Below are 19,677 nucleotides of genomic sequence, written 5' to 3'. Positions count from 1 at the left end.
GTTCACAGTCAGTGGCGATAAGGAGCCATTATCCACCATAATGGAAGAATGGACAGGTGCCAGGGGCCTTTCTCGAGGCCGTCCTGCAGGGAGGCTTCCTGGAGGGAGTGACATTTAAGCTGAGCCTTCGTGAAGGAGAACAGAGTGATTCAAGGGCAGTTGCCATTAAAGAGAGTTTGGTTTTAACTTGGAAAATGAAGCCTTGCATGGTTATCACCATTATTGAAATACTTGAGCTGCCTGGATTTTTCCTCCTTAGGTTAAACAGCGAGCACACAACCAAATGGTTAGAGTGTTTGCTGGATACTACAAGCCAGCAACGTATTTTAATATCCTTGCCAATACTAATTCTGGGGGAAGCTGTATTAGTTTGCTAGGGCAGCTGTAACAAAGGGCCGCACACTGAATGGTTCCAACAACCAAAATGTCTTTGGTCACAGCTCTGGAGGCTGAAAGTCGAAGATCAAAGTGTCTACAGGCTGGAGGGAGAATGTTCCAGGACTCTCTCCCAGCTTCCGGTGGTTCTTGGCTCGTAGAAGCATCAGCCTGATCTCAGCCTTCGTCTGCACGTGGTATCCACCCTGTATGTGTGCCTCTGTCCAAATTTCCCCTTTTCATAAGGATACTGGTCATACTAGATTAGGGCGCACCCTTCTAACAGTGTGGAGTCACCAGTGAAATTTAACTAACATGAACTGTAGCTAATTATATGCCCAATGACCCTATTTCCAAATAAGACCTGATTCTGAGGTTCTGGGAGTTAGGACTTCCTAACTCCCCTTCCAGGGGACACAATTCAAAGGCCCTCAAAGAAATTTATAAAGTTTATAAATTTATAAAGTTAGCTTGTGGGGGGGCACCTGGCTGGCTCAGTGGGTTACACATCTAACTCTTGATTCGGGTCAGGTCACAATCTCACTGTTTGTGAGAGCGAGCCCCGTGTCGGGCTCTGCATTGGCAGTGCAGAGGCTGCTTGGGATTCTTCTCTCTCCCTCTCTCTCTGCCCCTTCCCCACTCACTTGCTCTCTCTTTTCTCCAAAATAATAAACATCTTTAAAAAACTTACCATGCTAATAATTAGATCTTGCAGATTTTATTTTCAACCACTTGCAGCATCTCAGAGACACTATGAAGTAATTTTATCCTGACCAGCCTGGGTCTTCTTAATTTACCATTACTATCTACTTCCTCTAGAGCAGAAATCTAGAGAATAGGACACAAGATATATGCCAGAATCCACAGAACCTGCATCACTGAAATTGTGGCCAAGGGTCAAGGTTGATGAAGGCACTCTGCTACTTAACTTTATCTAGAAGATCCTGGGTTGTTAAGATTTATGCAATTTACATAGCTGTTGTTTTTCATTACTAGCCTTTGCCATTTATTACAAAGTTAATTAACAAAGCTGGCACTGATCTTGATCACGAAAATTAGGTCTTGCTGTTTCCCCGCTCAGATCCGTCTCTTGAGCATCAGACCCACACTGTCAATAGGAAAACTCTGCCTGGATGTTTTGTAACCAATGACAGCTGAACATGGATGAAGGTACACCCATCACCTTTCTACTTGCCTTTCTTCCTGGGCTCCCAAGGGTCACCAGCCAGCCAGCTGCTCAGCCAGAAGCCAGAGGGTCTTTTATTCTTGACTCTTCCCTTTTACTCCTTTATTCACTCTTGTTATTACCCTGTTGGTCACTCTGTTTTTTTTTTTGGAATGTGTACCTTCATCGTTTGAGGGAAATCTGCAAATCTTCCTGCCCTGGTCTCTCTCGTTATACTCCTCTTGAAATTCTACCCTTCAGGTCTTCATCTTCTTTCTCAGGGTCCACCTGTTGTTGTATCTCCACACTGTGCTCTCACACGGCTTCCCTGACTTATCTTTCAACTCAGTGAGTCTCTCTTCAGATGCGTCTAATCGTTTTGATCTTTGAACTATGAATTTCAGTGATCATATTTTCTGCTATTTCATTAAGTTTTCTTTATAAATCTACCAGAGTTTTTCTTCTTTAGTGTTAGGACCCTTTAGGTGTTTTCAAAATTTTGTATCATTTAAGCATGCAAATGAAGCATGGTAAGTGTTATGGGTAGAACTATGCTCTGCCCCCACAGATGTAAGTCTTAACCTCCAGTACTCCAAACGCGGCCTTCTTTGGAAGCAGGATGGTTGCAGATGGAACTAGTTAAGCTGAGGTCATCAGGGAGTAGGGTGGGCTCCCAATCCAGTATGAATGGTGCCCTCAAAGGAAGAGAGGGACATAAAAATACAGGGGCACCCACAAGTGACTGACATATGATGACAAAGGCAGAGAATGGAGCTATGCAGTTACAACCTGAAGAATACCAAAGGTCACCCGCAAACCACCAGAAGCTATGCAGAGGCAAGGAAGCGTTCCCGCATGGGTTTCAGAGGGAGCGTGCCAACACCCGCTTTTCATACTTCCAGCTTCCAGTTCTGTGAGACAATACATTTGCTGCTGTTTTAGGCTACCCAGTTTGCAGTACTTTGTTACGGCAGCCTGAAGAAATTAGTACAGTGAGGATGGTTATATCATAAAGTGTGGCTGATGGGTGCCATTTAGAAAGTGCGTGCGGGTCTGCTTTGGCCATTTCTTCTTTCCGCTGACTTTTGCTAACAAGACTATGTTTTCTTACGTGTTCATTGATTCTTGTCCGTGAGGTACTCATTTTCCTTGGGAAATTATCTGTAAGAATCTTTTGAGACCTATGATGAAGGTGCATTCTTTTAAAAATTTTTTTTTTCAACGTTTATTTATTTTTGGGACAGAGAGAGACAGAGCATGAACGGGGGAGGGGCAGAGAGAGAGGGAAACACAGAATCGGAAACAGGTTCCAGGCTCCGAGCCATCAGCCCAGAGCCTGACGTGGGGCTCGAACTCACGGACCGCGAGATCGTGACCTGGCTGAAGTCGGACGCTCAACCGACTGCGCCACCCAGGCGCCCCTAAGGTGCATTCTTTTAGAAAGGACTCACATTTGCCACACATGTGGGAAATGGTTGATAGCATTGATATGGTTGAAATGTTTGATAGGTTGATATGGGGAAATGGTTGATAGGTTGATAGGGAAGGGTTGATAGCAGTAGCATGGGACCACTTTAGAAAAATTCAGCGTGACTTGAGTTTTTTCCCAGCCACCTAATTTGCTCTGTAAAGCTAAAATGGGTGATCCTGTGGCTGTGATCCTCAGGGATGCGATTTCCCTTCTGGAGCATTTAATGTCAGGAAGCATGGATAGGTTTATCTCTGCTCCAGGCATTTCGGGCAGAGTCCTCTGGGGCACCACCTCCATGGAGGGGGTGCCTTTCAAACTCTCCGTTGGCTGGCGGGGCCCTTGTCTCCTCACCCCAACTCCTGGCCTTGTAAAGGGAGGCTCAATTTCCCATTTGCCAAATGCTTTGAAGGCAAATCTGTTTACTATTCCACTCGATTCACTTGGTTCCTGCTTCCATTTACATTTGGACCTGATACTTTCTATCATCTTGTCATTTCACTGATGCCTTTCAAATAGTTTTTTTTAATGTTTATTTTTGAGAGGGAGAGAGAGAGAGAGAGCGAGGGAGTATGCGCAGGGGTGGGGGCAGGGAAAAAAGAGGGAGACACAGAATCCGAAGCAGGCTCCAGGCTCTGAGCTCTCAGCTCAGAGACCAAGGCAGGGCTCAAACCCATGAGCTGTGAGATCATGACCTGAGTCAAAGTCAGCCGCTTAACTGAGCCACCCAGGCGCTCCTCAAATAGTTTTTAAATTATTTTATCCAGTGTTTTTAATAATTTTAAGTGGAATCGTCAACCCCAATACCAAACCAATCCCCTTCCTGGAATCCCCATAGCCTGTCCATCTAGAAGTCCTACTGATTGTCCATGTGAAGTCTCCTCGAGCACCAGGGTGATGTTTAGTTCAGGATTCCATGACATCAGACCTGCATGACTCTGCACTTTCTCCTTTGATCCTACTCTCTTCCAACCTCTCCTCCATACAACACTGCAGGGGCCTTTCAGACTAGTCTGCTCCCTCCCTCCGCAAAACACTCCCTTCCTTGGCTTCAGGCTCCCTCAGGGTAAATTCCAAATGCCTGAGTCGGACTCCTCGGGAGCTAGAAAGATGGGATCTCCAGGCTCATGCCTTCCCTGCACTCTGCTGGATTACATAATTACTCTTCAGTTGCCCAGTCTCATACTTTAATTACACATGCTTTTTCTTTGCCTGGAATGTAATCCTTCAATTTTGGTCTCTATGTTGGAGGAGGGATGAAAAGGTTCTTTTTCATTAATTAATTAATTTGAAAGGGAGAGGGAAAGGGAGAGAGGGAGGATGAGCTGGGGGAGGGGTAGAGGCAGAGGGAGAGAATCCCAAGCAGGCTCCAGGCCCAGTGCAGAGCCCAACACGGGGATCCATTTCACAACCACGAGATCATGACCTGAGCCAATATCAAGTCACATGCTTAACCAACGGAGCCACCCGGGTGCCCTGAAGGTCCTTTTTAAATAAGTGAAACATTTGGATCTAGACAGTCATTGAAAGTATTCTTGGCTGTTGACTCAGGCCGCATCTCTATTCTGGAGCCTTCCCGTGTGGTGCTCCTGCTCAGTACCCCTCCAGAACCACCAGAGCGGGGTCACAGCACTGTCCCTGTGTCCTGGAAGGTGGGTTTACCTCGTCAGACTGTAAAAAATTGCTATAACGATCAGGTCTCTAAACTCACCTAGTAACAGAGACAAACACAAAACTCTAGTGTTTTGACTGTTGCAATGGCACAGGCTTAACTCATTTGGGTAGTAACCTGATCACCAGAGGATACTGAAATGGCCCGGACTCTGTGTGTGATAAACAAGTGCTTAAAAATGTTTTTTTCACTATGTGCGCATACACAACACACACACACACACACACACACACACACACACGCACGCACACACGTGTAAGTAGGTGTGCAATTTCTGCATATGGTGTGGATTTCTGCATTAAAACTATACTGAAAGCATGCTGGGTTGTATACTAGTTGCTAATGATATTTATGCCCTATATCGCATGTCATTCCTATAAATGATCTTAATAAAACATGGATGGTTTTCCCTGTTATCTGTTATGAGGCCAGTAGAGGGAGCAGGTATTACAAGTGAATCCGGTACTTGTATTCTCATATAGACACCATCTCTGACAGGTTTCTGTTTTAATTTTCATTGTAGTCAAGCAGGACTTTTTGACCAATAAATAAAAAACATCACTGAAATATGCATCAGGATTTTGGGGAAAGGTAAACAGTATTTCTCTTTTGTAAATATTCTACTAGAATATATTTATATAAATATTATATATATATATATATATATATAATATATATATACACACACACATATAATTTTTTTTTTCCTTGAGGGAAACAGATGCCAGGAACTAGGCACCTTAACCCTGCTATAAATGTTCTGTTGCTATAGGCTTTGTACAATTTTCTTCCTTTCATTTTTTTCTTTTGTATCAGTCTTTCTTTGAATTTAGACCCTTTCCTTAAAATAAAATATTTTGGGAAGTATAGTTTATTATTAATAGAGCCCCAAAGAAACTGACATAGGGTTTAAGACAAAAAGTGGAGCATACACATATCAGATTTTTTAGGAAAGACTTAAATCATCAGTAGACAACCATACTTAAATTGACCAAGGAAACAAGAATGGCAATGGAGTATTTTTATATACTTGAATGCAAACATCGCTTCCTTTTATGCATGACTATTTCTTATACTTCTAATGTAATTCTTTAGAAACTATATATAATTCTTCAAAAATGAGTTTTTATACATGTAACTCCATAATCAACCCTAATTTCCCACAGGAAGATTTTTTTATATCAAGTCAGTTAGGCAGACGGGAATACCAAAAGGGGGTCATGTGCTGTTATTTTTTTACTTCTTTGACATAAGCAATTTTATTTATGTTAACCTATAACCGAGAGAGATAATATATCTTCATGTAAATAGCACATACGACATTTTTATCTCTTATTTTAAAAGGTTTCTCATAATTAAGATAAAAATTTTTATAAATTTAGATTAAACAAAGATTAATCAAGATGGCATTAAGCCACTTTCAAAGGAAAATTCATTCTGAGACAAATTTATATACTTCTTTAGTAGAATGGCCATGACAAAGAGACCGGGCACATTTTTCACAAGCACAGAATTTGAATTCTCTAAAACCTTGTTTAAATGAATGTAGGAACATTTAATGCAGAATTATAAGCCCACCTCAAAATCTCTCGTGAACCACTGTGTTAGTCAAAGGAAAGATTTTATTGACTTTATATTGGTCATGGGTTTAACAGTAACCATTGACATCAATCTCCTGAAAGAAAATGTTTAGCATTTTTTTTTTTTCTGCGGGGAGAAAACAGGACATAGAATTACCGGCAAAAATATTATCAGGCTAATGCACTCATCTATTGTTTTAGAATTTTATCCACTGCCTTTTTAAAGTTATGACTTGGTATCTTGACCTTTTGGGCATTTTTTTTTTGATGGGGAGATAAAATATTCCATAAAAATATTAGAGAATGAAAATATTTTAAAATCAAACAGCATTTGACATAACTTTATATAACAGGAGAATTACATAAACTAAAATATTCCTAAAAATTCAGGGAATTTATGATGAAATCTTAAAAAAAATAGTTACTTGGATATTTTCCAAGTTTCTAATAAATAAAAAGCTTTTTCTTTTCGATCTTTAAGGCTACACAGAATAGACAATGTGGCTTTAAAAAACCAAGCATGCTTCAGCAGATGCTGTGCTGGTTCATGGCACTACAAACTATAAAAGAGTCAGAAATCTTTTAAGTTTCCTTAAAAAACAGTCTGTTCTCTCCAAATGTCTTTCAGATGTCATTTCAGGGCAAATTCTCAGATAAGCTAGAATGAATGAGTCTTGGTACCTTTTTAATTGAACTAAGCTGAGTAAGAACGACATCCACCTGAGAAGTCACGTGAAAGGGATTTTTCTCATACGATTAACTCGGATTCTTCCATCAATATAACCCTCTAGCCAAGAGCCCCCATGGCGCTCGGTCAAACAAAAGTGAGGCAGCTGCAAGAAGACAGATAACTGTCACAGATAAGGCTGATGCTATCTAGGCCTCTGCCCTCTGGTCCCCGCACTATTCCGGCTGCGTCCCGAATGAAAACAGGACTGGTAATGCAGGGGAAATGGCTGTTTCCCAGGAAAGGAAATTGCCTGAAAACACATCTGGCAAAGGGCTTTTTCTCCTCCTCTGGCAGGGAGATCTTTATTTTAACAAAATATACATTCCCTCACCTTCCACAAAGGTGAATTCTACGCAGCCCATGCCCCATTCTAAGTGGGTGACATTTAATTTGTTCTCTAAATACAATGGGCCAGCTTTTTTATGTCACATGCTATCTCCATTTAATTGCAACTGGGACAGGAAATTGTGCTAAACTAGGCATCATACTTCATTTCAGAACTGTGTGTGTTCTACAGGGTACATCATCGTCTGCTAGCTTCTTACATTGGATGGAACTAGCGAGCCAAAGACAGGAGAAAAAGGCTGTCAAAGCCAGGAAATTGAGAATGTAGCAAGAATATATATCAAGTTTAACTGATGCAGTTAGATAATCAGTGGGATTTCCAGAGAGTCTATCCTCAGCTAGTTAACACAATTTGACTTTAAGTCCAAACCGACGTGCGCACTTCCGAGGCGACTTTCCCTGCTTACGAATACCACAGGTCCTGGATACTGAGGCAGGCACATGGCAGGGATCCACACAGGACCCAGCTCAAGATGACCAAAGGCTACAAACGGTCGATGGCAGTGAAACAGAGTCTGTTCACTGGGGATGTGTGTTTGTGCCGCACAGAGGTGACAGCCAGTAGGAAATGGCCCTCCAAAGACGTTCAAGTTTTGTCATGGTAAAATCGAGGTTAAAAACTATTGCTTTAAATTCTCCTTACGCTCATCACCATTAACGGAGAAGAAGGGCACAGAGATGCACTGGGCTGGTGCGGTTCTTACCATCTCACTTCAGTGCGCCTTGATTTCTGTATCTGTTGGCGGGGGGGACAAGAGTTATCTTCCACGGGTGCACGGTGTGTGTACGTACACTTTTTTTTCCTTTCCTTCTGTCTTTATGGTAACCTGTAAGGGGCCTTTTCTTTGGAACCTTTTTCAAATCTCATGACTGGGAATTATCTTTCACAGCCTGTCAAGTACAAGGTGTAATAGCAGTTGAACATGATTAGCAGCTTGAGAGAGAGAGGCATCACCATAGTTTTTGCAAGTGACTCTAGACTCCAATGGTAGTTCAGGTCCAATACAACATGTATTCAAATTGAGTAGAAACAGAGGCCTTCTGTGACACTTACAAAGAAATCACTCTAGAGGGAGTGTGCTTTTGGAAAGCTGAAATACTAATTTCCTTCCTTCCTTCCTTCCTTCCTTCCTTCCTTCCTTCCTTCCTTCCACCCATCCATCCATCCATCCATCCATCCATCCATCCATCCTTTGTTTCTTCTAGCTGTGGCCGCATCTTCAGCCCTCATTCATTACCCTATACAATTTGGAAATAAAAGTAGCAAAAATAACTTTCTCTAACAACAATTTTACGTCCAGTGAACTTTCTAATGGTTTTCCCTGTGCACCGAACATTAAATTGTACATAAACATGTGGACTGATTTTATTCAGCCAATTTTTAAAAAGCCAGGGAGAGGAGGGAGATGGACAAGATGTCCCCAGCATGCCAGGCAGGCGCCTGAGTGTCTTGAGTGTGCCTGACTGTCTACAAACGGTCCAAAATCAAAACAGAGTGTCCCAGCTTCATTTCTTAAGGTATTTCAGTACTGAGAGTCCCCCCCTGTAGCAACATAACACTTTCCAGTTTCCAGTGAAGGCCACACTGGCCAAGCAGCCTGCCCCCCGTCTCCATGCCCGAGGCGGGCAGGCAGCAGGGAGATAAAAGCGGTCGGCTCTGGTGAGGGCGATGGTGACCACGGCAGGCATGAGGTGAGCTCAGGAGGATCCGTGCAGACAGCACGGCAGGAGACTTGCGCTCAAAGGTTCAACAGATGTGGGACATCCGTGTGCCTGTAAGTACCTGAGTACTTTCCAGGTGTTTTCCCATCAGGGACGGGGTTCTCAGAACAGACATTTGCTAGGCACACCTACTGGGATTTTAACAGTTCAGAAAGCAATGCCCATTCTGTGTCCACTTCCAACCCTTGGTCTGTGCAACAATTTTAATTATCCAGAGTTCAATACCGGACCTTGAACAGGCTCCCTGGACAACAGCAGAGGTCACATGGGCCTACCCAAAACTTCTATCTGGCCATCCATGGCTTGGGGGCTGCCCCATTTTGTGCTGATGGAAAGCCAGCATGCTGTTTTTGGTTGTGGGGTTCCTGAGACACCATTCAAAGAGAGCCTAAAGTCTGAGAGCCTCTGAGGTGGCTCTGGGTGACCTGGGACCCCTGGAAGACTGTGGTGGGTCAGATTCCAAGATCCAGACAGAAGTCGATCTACAGTTAGCCCAGACCTGCATTTCAGGAGGGGACAGGGAGGCCACCAACAAGGGGAGATTCTCAGGCATTTCCCACACATTAGAGCTTTTGTTCAACAGGCCAAACCAAAGCATCGTCAGAGTTCTTGGTAATGCTGACCTCTGTCTTTGAGGAATAGGTAAGAGTGTTGTTCTTGGTGCCGTGAAACCTGATTTATATAGCAAAGTGCAAGGAAAACTCGAGACGGCTCTACAGAGAATAAATGGGAGCTTCCAAAACCTCAGCTGATGACATACAGTATGGGGAGAAAACAAACATTATTAAGAAAATAAATAGCACCACGCACAGCTGTTCGGCAGGACTGTTAGGAAAAAAAAGTGGTTGGGCAGGAAGGCAGCGTTTGGGAAGGCTGTAATAATATTTCCCATTTTATAGCTTCATCTGCCTTTGCTATCCTATCAGCAGGGCACTGAAGAAAACTCAAGATTCTCTTTGAAAATGAACAGTTAACAGTTCTGAGAAGCACTGTCCAGCCTCATTCGAGCAGAGGGGGGGCTGGGCTGGGCCTGCTGTCCCCCAGGCTGGGGTAGGAGCTGTCACACAGCTATCTGTGGCCCAGTGCAGGAGGGTTAGCTGTTATCGTGCTCCTTCGTGAGGCTCCCCACCCAGATCTTCCTCCTTCCCCTCCTCCTCCCCCACTCCTCCTCCTCTTCCTCCTCTTCCCCCTCCTCCTCACAAGAGGCTTACTGGCTCCCCTGTGCTGCCACAGGGGCCTTGCACATGCTCTCGGCATTTGCTCAGTGACCGACTGGGACAATCCATTGTGTAGTTCTGACTCCACGAGCACGTCCCCCGCCCCGGCTCCAACCATGTTCTGCCTCTGCTGTGCTGTGTCACCTGCACTGGGCCCCGCCTGAGCCTGGTGTCTGCTTTCTACCAGAGTCTAGTTTCCAAGCAAGCTGTCCTTGCCTTGTGTTTTAGATCCAGCTTCAAAGTGGCACTTTCCTTTTGTTCAAATGTTCCTGCCCTTCTCCGAAGTCCCTTTCCCCCATGCCTGGTCTCATGCTTCTCGATTCTTTAGGAAGCCACGCTGTGATCTGAGACATGGGAAGGCTGCCTGTTTACACTGGCGACGCATTTAGAGTGGCCTCACTTGCCACGGCACGTCGCCCTGGACAGCCTCCGCCAGGTTCTAACTCAGGGGCTGGGGAACTACAGCCTGTGGTCTGTGTCAAACAGCTAAAGGGAGCTAAGAATGATTTTTACACTTTTATAAATGGCTGAAAACAATTCGGAGAAGAATATCTCAGGACACGTGAAAATTACAAGAAATTCACATTTCGGTGCGCACGAATAAAGAAAGCTCTGTCATCTAGGGATGGTCCACGGCGGCTTCCACGCTACCGTGGCAGAGCTGAGAAGTGGTGGCGGAGGCAGGATCGCCCGCAGAGCCTGAACTACTCACTGACCCCTTTACACCACGTTTGCAGTCTCCTGGTCTATGTAGAGCTTCCCCCCAACTCTCCGGTAATAATTCCCATTTGGGAACCTACCAAGAGCTGCTCAACGCACATTCTGAGCTGGAAGGGGCAGACAAGGAGGGATCCGTGCCACCGCCTGTGGGGCCAGTGCCCCTGCAGCAGCCACACCCCCTTTCGGATTGCCGCCCCCGTCCCTCCTGCCAGGCCCTATTCGTTCATGGGTGTCTACCTCACCCTATTAGCTGTGTCTCTGCAGCTCTGGAGCATTAACATCCACCCCCAGCACCTGACGAGCAGGTGCTCTGACACAAGCGAGCAAACGAGAAGTACTTGGGGTACAACCTCTTCCTGTGGCTACTTTTTTAAACCACCCTACTTGCCTGGGAGACAGATGAGTGATTTTTCAAATGGGGACATGCAGTGTGTGCCCGATGTTTCTGCTTCACGTTGGGAGAATGACACAGCTGTAATAGTTAGTAGTGGAACAACTTATTTCCAATGAACAGCAAATACGGAAGTACTAGTCCTAAATAATATTACTAGTCTGTATCGTTTTAATCCTCAAAGGCACTACAGCAAAAGAATCCCTTTGTTTTGTGAGAAAGCGGAGGCCTGGAGAAGTCAGCAGTGGTTAGCTTCAGGTCTGGGAGAATCAGGGTTCTTACACAGGGCTCTTCAGAGACTATCTGCTTCCCCCTACAGTCAGTCGCCTGAATGGGTACATTTTCTTTAATTTCTTCCTTCAGTGGAAACCATGTACCAGAATCGTGGTGGACTCAAACCATCTCTTCTGCTATAAGACCCTCCTGGGGCATGAGTTCTAGCCTTCCCGAGTGGCAGAACCCTCTGGAAGGTCTGGGAATCCCTTCTCAGGAAATGACATGTGCTACTTTATTCGGATGTTAAGTAACAAGATCCAGGGATGAGTCTGGTGACAATGTAGTGCTGAGCTGACAGCTTGAGATACTGTAACTAGAACAGCTAAGATTTCTATTGATGAAAAAGCCACAGGTATTGATCCCTGTTGCTTATGACCTATTCATAGTTAAAGGAGAGGCTACTTCAGGTAGAGTTTGGTGAAGAATAAAGACACAGCTTTTGTCGCCGAAGTTCATGGACCCCATTAATTGTGTCCATGGACCTCAGGTGAAGAACCGCAGCTCTAGAAGTAATGTGGGGGGAGCCAGCCAGTGCGTAGGAGGGCTGTTTTTAAAGGTCTGTTTAGGTCTCTTGGAAACACACATTCCAGGAAAACAGAATTCACCATACAAATTTCACAAGCACCCAAGAATTAAAAACGTAATTCTGGAATGCTCTGAAAGCGTATCGTGCACGATACAGACGGAAACAGACTTTTGTGGGTAGACGGGTCCATCAGGTCGCTGTGCCGATAGGCTGCCACTGAACGGGGAGAACAAATCCTGCGCACAAATCCTGAGATAGAAACAGACCGTGGGCAAAGATTCCGAGTTTTTTCCCTATGTGCGCTCTGGCTGGTTAGCATAGCATTAATCCCTAAAGTATTAAGTTTACGTTATTAAAGGAAGTCACCCCGGGGACTGAAAGAGCCATAGACTTGAAATAGAAAAATCCTGGGAGCTAATGCAACCCTTGAATTTTACGCACAAGGACAGGAGAGCTCAATTAAAAAGGAGAGGTGATTCGCCTGAGTCCAATACGGAGTGGGGCTGAGTGGACCAGTCCTGGAAAAAAACATGACAAAAAATAACGGGATTTGAACAAAACCTGATCTAAAACAGGAAAAGTCTGTGTTCCTCTCTCACCAGCATCTTAACCGAAATTCTGATTTCTGTCTGTATTGTAATCTGATGGACCATTAATCTGTCTAGTATGTTTTAGTTTGAAGACTGAAGTGGATATTTTGTTTAAAAGATTCAGTGTCAGAGCGCAGAAACTGATTTCCCCAACACAAGCCAATAAAGCGAGATCTTCTCATCCAACCGTTTTCAAATGAAAATTCTGCACATGTAGCTAAGAGTTCAAAAATCAAGTAAGACCAACGAAACTATTTTCCCTATGGAAAGGCAAAACGTTTACAAGAGCGAGACTTCTTCTTCCTCTTTGTTTGTAATAACAAAAATAAACCGAAGTCCTGACATATTTGTAGTATTTTTATTCCTAAAGGAAAAAACAGGAACTTTCATTGTGCTTTAAAGTTATTACCCCAGATATTTTACCAGCTTAGCACTGTGAAATCAGTTTCAGACATGAGAGACCCACTTCTCTCTCTAGGAAATACTCAATTAGGGTGGTGCCTCTGAAAATACCCAGGGGTCCTGTAGCTGATCCGTGCTTCCCAGAGGGTTTCTGCAGCATATAGCCCTGGTTGGACAGCACACACATGCTCGGATTTTTCCTGTTGCCTGGCTAGTGACCCCCCTACAGGAAGATAACAAGCAAGCCAGGAGGGCGGAGCAGCTCGCGACACATGTCTGCCTGCTCTTATCAACTTATCTTATAAGGAAAGTGATTGATGCAGATCCTGACACCCAGAACCTGAGGGAAGAGAAACAAGGAAGCATTAACTCTGATCTGTAAGGGGAAGACAGCCCTCAGGAGTGAGCAGGGTTATTCTTTCTACTGCGATCTGACAGTTCACTGCAGGACGGGAGGGAAGACCAGCGTGAACAATCACGTTCCTGCTAGAAAAGGAGGGAAGAGACTCCCACTGATGGACCTGACACCATGGCAGCGGAGCCCTGCCTCTGAGAGGGCAGCTTAGGAGCGGGATTCCTATGTGCCTTCCAGTTTGCTGAACTGCTGCTTTACTCCCGAAAGAAAGAAAGAATGTGGCAGCTTGTTTTCTTTACTTTGAGCTGTGATCTTGTCCTAGCCGCAGCCTATAACAACTTTCGGAGAGGCATGGACAGCATGGGGAAAAGGCAGTATCAGGTTCAGCAGGGGTCCTGCACCTACACTTTCCTCCTGCCGGAGACAGACAACTGTCGCTCGACTAGCTCCTACGCGTCCAGCGCTGTACAGAGGGACTCACCACTAGATTATGACGACTCCGTGCAGAGGCTACAAGTGCTGGAGAACATCATGGAAAACAACACTCAGTGGCTAATGAAGGTAGGAAAAAAAATCATTTTTATTTGGTGAATGGTGGAAGCTAATTAAGATCAGCTCAGTTTTCACGGCCAAAAAAAAAAGAAAAAAAAATCATAAAACCGAAAAAGAGACAAACAACAAACCCCAGGCAACTGATTAGCGCAGGGGAGAGATGGTGACTCCTACCTTTGAATGAATTATCATTTCTTTTATTCTGTCCCAGGGTGTAAAGTAGTCGTGGGTGAAAAGCGAAAAGGATTATCTGAGAAGAATGCCAGAATCAACAGAGAACAATCTCTGAGTTAGGAATCTTTATTTAATAAAGGAGAGGAAGTGTACTTCTCTGCAAAACGTGTAGGCTGTGTTGTTTGTGTAAGTGGTTTAAACTCAGTAACACCCATTGCCAGGGATGTTATAAACTGGTTGCAGGCATGAGAGGGAAGCCGTAAGCGACTGCAGCCCGGGAGCCAGGAAAAACGTGACAATCATGTTAATTACTGATACATAACGGATGGAGTAAAGTGCTTTACCAATTTCCTGAATTTATTTACTAAAATAGATTGTTACTCTTGGTAAATGAGAGGAAATTAAATAAAGCAGACTTCAATGTTTCTCAGAATCTGAGGGCTTGACTCTGAAGGGTTTGCCATTAGGTGAATGGGGTAGGCATAACCTCAGGCGTCTGGGGCACCCAGCCCCTTAGCTCCAGCAGCAGGCTGTGAAGTTCCACCCCACGTGGGACGGGCGCGCAGGGCATTTTGCTGCAGCAAATGCCATGACGAGATGGTCATGTTCTCAGGGCTATGATGCTATATAGTTTCACGGACTTTTCATAGAGGGTTGAACCAAAACAGGATATTGCAAACTCACTTTTTCTTTCCCAAGTGATCATTTTCCCATGTAAATGTGGGCACCGTTTATACAAAACCCAAAGTCACCCTGAGATTTTTCTTGATATGGACCATACATATATAGTCTAAAGGAGGCTTAAACAAATTGTATAAATAGGTTACTCGTTACATATTACAATGACATTACGTCACAACGCTTACACGGTAGAGAAGGTACTATTTAATGAGCTGATTTCACCTGGTTCGAGACTTTGCCCCAGAAAGAATTCTCAATCTTTCATTTCACCATCAGCTTTCTGTTAGGATACTTTATCTTAATCTTAGAATAGATCTTGGCTCCAGATCTGTGTTTCTCATTAGCTGTCCTACCTTCAGAGAGGAAACGACCAAGTTATTACTTGAGTCTAAGCCGGAATGAATGAGTGCTCTCAGCTCTGAGTTCACTGCAACCAGAGAGCCGCTTGAATCCAGAAACAGAGAACAACAAACACTCATCCGAAAGGCCTGCTGTATAATACACAACTCATAACTAATTGTCTTTGAAGGCACTGGCCCTTCTGGGCTAATTCTCCCATAGGTTTCCCACTTTTCCTAACGAGGTTCCTGTGGTATGCTCTTTTAAAATGCTCAGTAATTCATAGATGTGCATAAAGTAAGCTGTTCATTCACTGATGCACTTTAAAAAAAAAGTACACGGCAGCACAGGTTCAAATACTTGGAAGACAGACTATATCCTAAGTATCTTCTCACTCTGACTTCCCATTTCTTCTCAAACTGTCATGTCCATGCTGAACATCCACAACATCCGCCGCGGTTACGCCAGCGCGAAGAGCCACGGTGAGGGATGAAACACACATCATACACAGTAAACATTCTAATCTGCCCGGCTGGTAAATCATCTCTTAAAATAAACAGTCAAGAAACATAAAAGAATGTTTTGCCAAATGCAAGATTGCTAAATTGCATTTGCTTAATGAAGCCCACAGTAAGTATACCTGGAAAACTCCATAGTCAAAGCTCATATTTCTTTCTAAGATAAACAACTGCCTTCTTAGACCTTTGAAACACTGTTTAAAGAAAGAAAGGGACAAGAAATTCTACATGAAGACAGCAACATTTTTTTCCTTTCCAGGTTCAAGTAGTAAATATTTGAACAGTAGCACAATGGCATTGCTGAATTCTTTCCCTAGCTAGCTAGCTAAATATCACCGAGGATGACTTAATGTTTATCTTTTCATCAGCTCGGCACCTGCTCACCTGTCCTATCTTGGGGATGTGCACCTGAGAAAGACAGCTTGTGCCCACCCACTCTGTTCACAGGCTTCTGGTGTGGGAATGAAAGCAAAGAAAGCAAATATGAAACCTGTTTAGAGTGGTTGAGTGTAACCTCTCTGCTTGTTTTTTATTTCTGTGTTTTGTCACCTGTGATAATAATCACTGCTTTTCTCATAAGGGAGAAAATAATATATAATGGGAAGATAGATAAAGCCACAGGATTAAAGGTTTAACATCATAGTCTATAACATGTATTCCTAGATTATCCTGGAGAGAAAAAGCATATTCCTCTGTTTTTCATTGTTTTGCATGTTTCCTTTCCTTTAGGGCTGTTTGTGTGTGTGTGTTTTTAATGTTTTCATATTTCCTTTTTCTCCCTGATCAACACTATAAAGTAGAGGGTATGTGGCGGGGGGGGGGGGGGGGGATGGGGAAACTTTTAGATTTTAAGAAAAGTTGTTAAGAATGAAAATGACACCAAGTTTCTGGTTAATTCCGGGACAGATGACTAGCAGTTCATCTCCTCAGTGGTTAGCTTTGCCTCAGGAGCGTGGACTAGGAAAGCTGTTTTGCAGATTATCAAAAGATGCCACACTGCCCCTTTAATGTGCCAGGCAAAGGAAGTGTGAGACTTCTGAATGAATGCGGAGTAATATGAATGGAACAATACAGGGAGGGCTCACTTTCTGCTCAGTGGTTAAACAAGCATAAGATAGTTTACCAAATACAACCCAATGACCTAAAAAAACATTATATGTCGTATTCCCTTGCTAATCCTGCGACTATCCTAAACCTCTGCCCCAGTGATATTAAACTCACTTTATAAAAACTGACAAATAACTTAGCAAAGTGGATTTTATCTTGCCTGGAGACCGAATGTATTTTTTTTTCCGATAAGAGGAAATAGGGAAAGGAAATAAACAATTATTTCACACTGATGAATACTTCAAATTTATAAACAACTGCAAAGTCTATTGTGCTTTAAAACACAATGTTTTGAAAAATAAAGCTAATGCCTATTAAATCGATGTAAACATTTCCTCTGTCATTTTTTTTTCTTTTTTTAAGGAGAGAAGTACAGGCCGAGCACTGTACACGTGAACTGAGGGCCTTTTCTTTCTCTAAAGCCAATAGTGATAGATCCTTTCAATAAGGAATGAGAATCGTTGCGCTTCAGGGGCTGCATAGGAAATGATGCACTTTAGTTCCTAAAACACAAAGTTGCTGTCCCTGGGAAGAGCTGTTGGTGACCGGCCTGTTCCCATCCCTGAGGGGGAGAGGGTGTGTGTGTGTGTGTGTGTGTGTGTGTTATCACGTGTGGTTGCTAAACACTCCTTAGCTGTGTATTCAAACAAACAGACAAACAAACAAACCAGAGCTTGATTCACCAAAGAAAGAAAACAATCCTACCATACCCATAGCCAGCAGTATCCTGCCCTACCAGAGCAGGACCACCATTCCTGGGCTGTTATCTGTTGTATTTCCAATCATGAAACAGGACTGTGTTCAGTAGGAGAGGTAAATTTTGTGGCTGCAGGTAACCTGAAGGAAGCCTCTATTTAAGAAGGCAGGGAAATGATTACTGTTATTTAATTATATATTAACATCATTATAGTAAGGGAGGAAGAGATGATTAAAGTTTCACTCCGGTAGGAGAAATACAATATATTTAACTTTGGGAAATGCAGGCATAATATAATGTTTACTATGTATTATGTAAGATATACAGTACGATACGTGGTCACTTTGAAATTTTTTTTTTTTTTCAACGTTTATTTATTTTTGGGACAGAGAGAGACAGAGCATGAACAGGGGAGGGGCAGAGAGAGAGGGAGACACAGAATCGGAAACAGGCTCCAGGCTCTGAGCCATCAGCCCAGAGCCCGACGCGGGGCTCAAACTCACGGACCGCGAGATCGTGACCTGGCTGAAGTCGGACGCTTAACCAACTGCGCCACCCAGGCGCCCCTACGTGGTCACTTTGTATAGTATATAAATATACTAAATTTTTACCATATATGTTATATATATATATAGCATTTACTTTCCATGGTCAAGTAGTCTCTGCTTGTATTTTTTAAAATATTTTTTAATGTTTATTTATTTTGGAGAGAGAGAGAGAGAGAGAGAGAGAGAGAGAGAGAGAGAGAGAGAGAGAGAGAGAGAGAAAGCGAGCATGAGTAGGGGAGGGGCAGAGAGAGCGGGAGACACTGAATCCTTACCAGGCTCCAGGCTTCGAGCTGTCAGTACAGAGCCTGATGCAGGACTTGAGCTCACCAACTGTGAGATCATGACCTGAGCCAAAGTCGGACACTCAACAGACTTGAGCCACCCAGGCACCCCAAGTAGTCTCTGCTTATTAAACAAGGCTTCTGACATGCTGCATGAACTATGTAGGTACCACTCTATGGACAGAAGATTATTTGCCTACAGAGTCTAGAAGTGGGAAATGGACTTGTGTACACAACTTCCATAATATCCTACTTCCTGTTCAGACACTAGATAATCCAGAAGGTCTCCATGTTAAAATTTGAAAACTGGTTTAACAGCATAGTTCTTTACAGTTTATAAACAGATTGTGATCCAACAGTTTATCTATAAGTCAGTTACTGTATAGGAATCTGAAAAAAAATAATGACCTTATCAATGGTGCTCATATGCTCAGGCTGGCCTAGAGTGCCGATTTTAATCTGTAACTGAACTTTTATATATTTATAATTGAAAAAAAAAACCAGTTTCAATCAACCCTACCACCATATGGATAACTTAAGAAAATATGAAAGTACTATATGGGCAATGTAAAATAAACAAGTCAAACCATTAAAACAGTAGAAAATAGGAAGTAAATTCTCCTTTTCCCTGAGCTTCAGCCCTTTCTCCAGATGAGCACTTAAAGAGATTTACACCAGCCCTTTATTGTAACAAATTTAATATGAAAAGGCAGGAATTTCCTTCTTCTTAAAATGTGTACAATGGCATACCACTGTGGCATGATCCAAAACCTTTTTTGGCTCACAAATGACGCGATAAGAGGTTAAAAGAAAGAGATTTTATTTAGGGAAAAAGAGCAAAATTTGGAAGACTGAGGTAAAGGAGAAAAGGAGAATATGAAGTAAAGGTGTGTGTGTGTGTGTGTGTGTGTGTGAGAGAGAGAGAGAGAGAGAGAGAGAGAGAGAGAGAGAGAGAGAGAGGGAGGGAGGGAGGTGGGAGCAGACAGAGGCCAGGGGGAGAGACTACCCTTGAGGGCTCAATCAAGATAAGGAAAAGGGCATTATTATTGTATGACCATTTTGAAAGAAAGAAGATAGTTAATACTGCTCCATATTCTGGCCTCCAAGTGACACCAGGGCCGGCAAACCTTTGTGGATTTCCTGAACTGAGATCAAGAGGGTATATGCAATGTATCATGGACATCATTTTTCAAATCAGGTGCTCAGAACTTGCAGAATATCTGTATTACTTAATGACAGTAACAAC

General features: G+C 43.4%; 2 protein-coding genes across 5 annotated transcripts in view; one reads left to right on the top strand and one right to left on the bottom strand.

Moving 5' to 3' along the window:
* MCPH1 (microcephalin 1) overlaps positions 1-19,677 on the bottom strand; it is a 275,139-nt gene that overhangs the window by 68,245 nt on the left and 187,217 nt on the right. The gene's annotated exons all lie outside the window — the stretch shown is intronic.
* ANGPT2 (angiopoietin 2) overlaps positions 13,317-19,677 on the top strand; it is a 61,506-nt gene continuing 55,145 nt past the window's right edge. The window contains exon 1 of one of the 2 annotated variants that reach the window (XM_043557508.1): positions 13,317-14,095. In XM_043557508.1, coding sequence (XP_043413443.1) covers positions 13,811-14,095 — 285 coding nt within the window. In that variant the 5' untranslated portion in view covers positions 13,317-13,810. The remainder of the gene's footprint in view (positions 14,096-19,677) is intronic. The other variant, XM_043557498.1, reaches the window with a different exon arrangement.

This window comes from Prionailurus bengalensis, chromosome B1, assembly GCF_016509475.1.
Source record: "Prionailurus bengalensis isolate Pbe53 chromosome B1, Fcat_Pben_1.1_paternal_pri, whole genome shotgun sequence".
Classification (NCBI taxonomy): Eukaryota; Metazoa; Chordata; class Mammalia; order Carnivora; family Felidae; genus Prionailurus; species Prionailurus bengalensis.
Note: the sequence above shows the minus strand (reverse complement) of the source record. Positions and strands in the feature narration are given on the sequence as shown.